This window comes from Antrostomus carolinensis, unplaced genomic scaffold (assembly GCF_000700745.2).
Source record: "Antrostomus carolinensis isolate BGI_N321 unplaced genomic scaffold, ASM70074v2 scaffold23346, whole genome shotgun sequence".
In the NCBI taxonomy this organism is placed as follows: Eukaryota; Metazoa; Chordata; class Aves; order Caprimulgiformes; family Caprimulgidae; genus Antrostomus; species Antrostomus carolinensis.
The window spans coordinates 1,241-8,251 of NW_010322802.1; the positions used below are offsets into that span (position 1 = coordinate 1,241).

At 41.2% G+C, this 7,011-nt stretch overlaps 1 protein-coding gene across 4 annotated transcripts; it reads left to right on the forward strand.

Moving 5' to 3' along the window:
- Positions 1 to 2,489: 2,489 nt before the first annotated feature.
- On the forward strand, positions 2,490 to 5,945 carry LOC104526826 (tubulin beta-6 chain). 4 transcript variants are annotated; one of them, XM_010170390.1, is made up of 5 exons: positions 2,490 to 2,626; positions 4,304 to 4,412; positions 4,601 to 4,711; positions 4,839 to 4,931; positions 5,538 to 5,945. In XM_010170390.1, the coding sequence occupies exons 1-5, from the start codon at positions 2,570 to 2,572 to the stop codon at positions 5,909 to 5,911; spliced, it is 744 nt and encodes a 247-aa protein (XP_010168692.1). In that variant the 5' UTR covers positions 2,490 to 2,569; the 3' UTR covers positions 5,912 to 5,945. The 4 variants fall into 4 exon arrangements, with proteins under 4 accessions (XP_010168692.1, XP_010168689.1, XP_028941388.1 ...); XM_010170387.1 differs by having other exon boundaries at positions 4,839 to 5,945; XM_029085555.1 differs by lacking the exon at positions 4,601 to 4,711 and having other exon boundaries at positions 2,570 to 2,626; positions 4,839 to 5,945.
- The last annotated feature ends 1,066 nt before the right edge of the window (positions 5,946 to 7,011 follow it).

A 7,011-nucleotide genomic window follows, 5' to 3' on the forward strand; every position in this document is an offset into this window, starting at 1 on the left:
CCATCACCAGGGCTTTGGTATCTGGAGCCCACTCTGAAAGCAATGGAAGCAGCGGGCAGCCTGATAATAGACACTGCGGGACAGGCTGGCAATAGCTGTGCCCAGCGCCAGGTTGCTCCTAATCTCTGCGGTGCCAAAACTCCCTCGAAGCCAACCCGTCTGCCACCGTCTGCTCTGTCTCTGGTGAGGCTCACACTGCTAATCTGCAATAGCACATGTTCAATGGCTGTGCCTGGGAAGCGTGCTCAGGCAGTTAACAGCCTTGAGGTTTCTCAGAGCTGAGGAATGACAGGCCTGCAAACAAAATCTACAGAGAAAGAGGCTTTTCATGTACCAGGTTTGGTATAAAGACAAACTTGGGGGTTCACAGAAATGCTCTCTGGGGAGGAGAGGGAGAAGAGGCACACAAACACCTCTGCTTCACAAAGCACCTCAGGTACTTTGTGTCATATGCCATAATTTTTAAGATTCTATAAGGAAGTATTTGAGAGGAGGCACATGATTGCAGGGAGCTATTTTTAGGAAGAGAAAAAACAATGTTAAGTGATTGCATATTTCTTTCACTTCCTTTTTTTTCCTTTGCTTGTGAGATGTTCTCAGTGAGTATTTGCTGCTGAAATTATTTTGCCAAAATTTTTGGACAGTATATTAATGTCTTCAGCTCCTTCATAAATTGTTGCTAGTGTAGATTAATATATTGAATACTTTAAGTAGTATTTATTTGCTGTCAGTAGCTCCCTGACACACTGTGTCAATGCAGCTCCCATTCAGAATGCAGCAATTGAAAGCACAATTCAGAATTACACTATTACTTTTAGTTAAGCGTACTTGCAGAAAATAAATATGAAATGTACATGAATAAAATGAAATTTGCTTTTGAAGAAAATGTCCAAATAACCTTTCCAGAATTTTATCTTAGGAAATTGTAGAAGCTATCCACCCCCATGGTAGAAAGTACCTACAATATGGCAATGGGATATAACTGTTTTGTTGTCTTGCTAAGTAAACCAAACTGTTTAGAGAATACTTTTTTTTTTTTCTTTTTTTTAAGGATAAAACTGTTGTGTTTTGAGGAAACAAAATTAATCTACCTGAATTTAAAGTCTTGCTTTGTTGCTCCCTATTGAGGACAGCTCTTGGCTTGGCAGAGGATGGCAGAGTGTTTGGTAACTACCTTTTGGCAATGCACTGCTGGTGCTAAAGTTTGTCTTAGGAGCAGTTGTCTGTTCCTCCATTGGCTGGTGGAAGAAGTGGAAGTCATCTGTGGTGGGGAAGTGTCTGGAATAAGCTGATTTTTCTTTTGGAACAATATGGAAGCTCAGAGATTCCTTATCTCCAGCAGCCCATAGAGTGGTAGTTACTTTCAATGAGTCAAGTCTTTTCACTGTCATCTTTTTATACAAAATAATTTAAGGTGTTTTCCTAATTATAGTTCCTTTTCCTGTCCTTAAAAGGAATACTTGCAAAGCACTGACAGTCGTCTGACATGTCATAAAACTACTGCAAGCTTCTAGAAGACAGTCCGCTCTGGGTTTCTGTTGCTCAGTGATATTAGTCCCGTTTATCAGCAGGCAACACAACCGTGTCGTGTTTTGCTCAGCCTTGCATCATTTCCTTTAATGCAGTGAAACATTTCACACACTGGACATGATAGTTAACTCCAGTGGAACTGGGTTTTCACCCCTAGCATTTTCCTGGCAAGTTCTGAAATACTACATCTCAGATATAAGAAAATAAGAAATATAAGAAATACTGTATTTCGTAATGGCAGGAAAGGAAGAGAGAGAACAAAAGAGAGAGCAAGTTTATATGTAAGTTAGTTACAAGTTTATTCAGATTTTAGGTTGGCTGAAATTGATGGATTCTTATTAAATGTTTAAGGAACACGTATCACTGAGAGTGCAGTGTTATGTTTATGTTTTACAAAGTATTTTTTTGTTACTGATCCTGTCGCCCTCCTTCTTGTAGTTAAGACAATGGTGCTTACTAGCGAAGTTTGCCTGGCAGTGTGCTGAATGTTGGGATTATAGGAGGCTACTGCTCAAAAGTTGTTATTGTTTTGGTTATGGATGTTGTCCTGTCTGACTCATATGCTGTTAAAATTTAAATTATGTGGTAGAAGCACATGCACTTGATACATTAAGATAACTCATTTTTGGCTATACTCTATATATGCATATATTTTTGTATATATGTTATGTATAAAATAATGAAACACAAATACAATTGTGCACAGATGTTAATTAATCACAGTTTGCTGCACAGAGAAGTGGAATTAATCTGCATGTGACAATTTTCTCTTCCAAGCCACTCAGTAAGGTACCTGTGCTCCTGTACCCAGGCAGGGAATACGCACCTTACGTCCTTGTGAAATGCTTTGATCAGCAGCCCGAGTTGCTGGATACTCCCCTTGCTGGCTGAGTGACAGTCCCACTGGTATAAAAAGGCCCCTTGGGGTGGACTGTGCTGGGTGTAGCTGATAGAGCAGCAGAAAGAGGGCTTGTTCTGGGGACTGCAACTAGAAAACCTGTGTCAGGTTGTAGCCACCAAAAGGTCTAAGCTACACAAAATGCGTGAAATTGTGCATCTTCAGATTGGCCAGTGTGGGAACCAAATTGGAGCTAAGGTAAGGTCTCTTTTGAATATTGGTCATTCGTAGTACGTGCTGTCAATGGCAGCAGGTCAAATATTGTTAGGGGATGGGGACTTTTGGGGGAAACAATTGCTTCATGAACTCAGTGGTAGAATGCGTGGCATGTTAGCACTGAGTATGAGTATTTTTATGTGGGTCACAAGATAGGCTTGCTCCTCATGCAAAGGTTAATGTCAAGACTGTCAAAGAATGAAACATCTGCAAGAACTATGGCACAGTGATTGTAAGTGCTCCAGAGCAAAAAAAGCTGGGACTCATATTCCCAGGGGCACTAATTAAGTCTGCAAAATACTGGGACAAGTGAAGGAACCAGTTAATCCCAGGGCTGCAAAGTTGTGATGCCAGTGCTTTAGTCCAGGCAACTCAGCCACGTTACAGCCATTACATGGGATTGCATTAGCCAACAGAATGACCTGTGCCATCAGTGACCAATTAGGTTAAGAGTGGCACGCAGTGCAATTGAGGATTCCTGCCTAACTGGCCTCCTGCAAGAGGCAGTCATGTCATTTGGAGCACTTGTGTAGTTCAAACACTGCTGTTACTTAGAGAGAAGTTGCTCATTGCAGACTTTGTGTGCTAGGAGGAAAAAAAAACAACAAATAGCTTTTTGCTGTGTGATGTCCATTTTTTTTTTAATTGATTTGTAGGAAGTTGTAAAAAAAAAAAAGTATCTGGGTTAATTTGGGTGTGGGAGGTCTTTGAGGACACATGATAGCTGAAGGATTGTTCCATTTTGCTCTTCGTCCATTTCTTGCTCCCACTAATCTCACCTTGATTCCTTTTATTGGAACACGATGCTGTGGCACACCAGGGAATGTCACGTTAGACCCAGAGAGCTGGAACACAGCCAGGGTGATAGCTCAGAGTTTGACTTTTTTTCTTCTGTTGGCTTTGATCTGGGAACTGCTTATGTCTAATAAGACCTGTGGAAAAGCACACAGACACACAGACACACAGACACACAGACACACAGACACACACAGACACTAAACTACCATGCACATGTTGGCAATGGTGTATTTATTTGTACACTCAAAATGAGACTGGAAGACCTTTAAAATTAAAAGAGCCTGGTCATTATAGTGGGTGGGTGTGTCTGCATTGCCACTGCTGCGGCTGCTGGCCAGATAAGAGCCCGGGTACAAGACTTCCATATGAATGTCAAGATAGGCAGTTAGAACCAACATCTGTTTGTGGAAAGCATTGCTCGTGTACAACTTTGTCTGAGCTGGCTTTGCCATGCCACAGTCCCACTTGTGCATGACAGGCCTTAAGGCAACGTTCCCCAATCCACCCCCCCGACTTTTTTGTTAAGCTTATACCAACTAGTACCTGTTTTATTTAAACTAATATCAATTTTCCTTTACTATAAAGGGAACAAATTGAAGGCCTCTACTTATTAGTGCATAGGTGATAGTTAAACAGCATAAATGGTCTGTTAAACTTTTTCCTTGAACTTATTTGGGGAGGGGGGAGAGGAGGATCACCGCTGTGAACTAATATGTAAATGGCAAAACATCCCCCACTTCAGGCAGAGCTCTCACTTTGTGTGCAGTCAGGCGTGAGCACAGCAGAGCTTATTCTGAACATATTGTGCCAAAAACCCACCATTTTTGTGAGTGTATTGAACCTCTTTCTTTTTTTTTTCAGTTCTGGGAAGTGATAAGTGATGAACATGGAATTGACATCGCTGGGAACTACCGTGGGGATGCCTCGCTGCAGCTTGAGCGAATTAACGTGTACTTCAACGAGGCTTACTGTAAGTGCCGAGCACTGCTGGGTGTTGGCAGAGCAATTTGCAGAGTCAACATGAAGGTTAAAATAATTAAAAAGAAAAAAAATAGATCCCCAATAGATCACTGTAGGTGGGTTGGATTTTTCCAACTAGATTATAAGCCTGTCCCTTTGACTTCTAACAGTAATTGTTTGTATTTTCTTTTGTCCTAGCCCATAAATACGTGCCGCGTTCTATCTTGGTGGACCTGGAGCCTGGTACGATGGACAGTGTACGGTCTAGCAAAATAGGCCCACTTTTTCGACCTGACAATTTTATTCATGGTATGTACAGCACGATGTCAGGAAACCAAATTAAGTCAACTGTCCCAAAAGCTCCTTTTAACTCTTTGTAGCCTTTAACAAAGATCTCGTTAACTTTGTGGCTGTTCTTTCTGTAATGTGTTTACAGGTAATTCGGGTGCTGGAAACAACTGGGCTAAGGGCCATTACACAGAAGGCGCTGAACTGATTGAAAACGTCATGGATGTGGTCAGGAACGAGTGTGAGAGCTGTGACTGCCTTCAGGGATTCCAGCTCATCCATTCACTGGGTGGTGGTACAGGCTCAGGTATGGGCACACTCCTCATCAACAAAATCAGAGAAGAATATCCCGACAGGATTATGAACACTTTCAGTGTTGTGCCTTCACCCAAAGTATCCGACACAGTTGTAGAGCCGTATAATGCCATCCTCTCCATCCACCAGCTAATAGAGAATACAGATGAAACCTTTTGCATTGACAATGAAGCTCTATACGATATATGTTTTAGAACTTTAAAGCTCACCAATCCCACCTATGGTGACCTCAACCACTTAGTGTCCCTAACGATGAGCGGTGTCACAACCTCACTCCGTTTTCCCGGTCAGCTGAATGCAGATCTGAGGAAGCTGGCAGTTAACATGGTGCCCTTTCCTCGCCTGCATTTCTTTATGCCAGGCTTTGCTCCACTGACAGCTCGAGGCAGCCAACAGTACAGAGCTCTCTCAGTGCCAGAGCTTACTCAGCAAATGTTTGATGCACGCAACATGATGGCAGCTTGCGACCCTCGTCGTGGACGTTACTTGACCGTGGCATGCATCTTCAGAGGCCGAATGTCTACCAGAGAAGTGGATGAGCAGTTGTTGGCTGTCCAGACCAAGAATAGTTCCTACTTTGTGGAGTGGATCCCTAATAATGTCAAAGTGGCGGTGTGTGACATACCACCACGAGGACTGAAAATGGCAGCTACCTTTATTGGCAATAACACTGCCATTCAGGAGCTCTTCATCAGGGTTTCTGAACAGTTCTCAGCTATGTTCAGAAGAAAAGCATTTCTCCATTGGTATACTGGTGAAGGTATGGATGAGATGGAGTTTTCTGAAGCAGAAGGTAACACCAACGACCTTGTGTCTGAGTACCAACAGTACCAGGATGCCACTGCAGATGTTGAGGAATATGAAGAGGTAGAAGTGGAAGCTAGCCCAGAAAAGGAAGCACTGTAAAAACAATGGTAATGCCAAAACATTCTCCAAATAAGCCTGTAACACTCAGTAGGCATCATCTGCATACTGAAAATAACACCTTTTTTAAGATTTTTTTTTTTCACTGCCTCTGGCCAAAACGTATCCCATATTACAATACAATGTTTAATGGCAGCTATGCTTTACTCTCCTCAACAACTGTTGTCACTGATTCTCTCCCATCACTATGAAGAGAAGTTGTCTCATAACAACCTTTCTTGTAAATGTATTCACTTTTAGACTATTATCACCAGACACTGAATGTAATATACAGCCTGTGTGTGTGTGTGTACATATCAGGATCATAAGCAACAGCAAAATATGCTATCAACTCATCCAATGTATTTATTCTCAGGTAACCACAGTCTGTGTTTGTGAACTTGTTACTGTTTTAGGAACACACGAACCTCTGTAAGGCAGCATCTGTTTTACTACACACTAGATCTGCAGACAAGTTCAGTTCCTTCAGTTGCAGGGGAAGGGGAAACAACATCGGGCAAAAGACTGAAAATGCACATTATTACTTTTTTAAAAGGACTTTAATAGTTCTAACACATTCCTGGCTTATATTATTGCAGAGCTTGTATTCATTATCATTGTGTGGTTTGTTTCTGTTTCAAACTCTAGAGTAAATTATATTAGCATACAAAGTTGTGAACACTGTGTGAAAGTTCTGGTGTGGTGTTTTTCCCCCCCCCATGTACTAACTACTGTATATTTTCTTACTATCACTCAGTACAGTAACATGGATGAATGGTTTGCAGCTAGGTAAGATATAAGTTTGACAGCAATTACTAAATCAAAACCATATCCTGACTTCAGGAAAAAAAGTTTCTTGCCCTTCACAGCCATCTTTTTCACACTGTATTTATAATATTCTTTAAAATAAAAATTGTATACCATTCTACAAAATACTTTAATACTTGAAACATTTGATAGACAAAAATAATAGTTTATTATAAGGGCTAACTTAATTACATGGAAAATTGAGCTTGTTTTGTTATGCTATTAGAAGAGAGAGTTTATTATACTCTGAAGAAAGTTAATACCTCGCGTTCAAGTCAACAGCAGAAGTGTGTAGT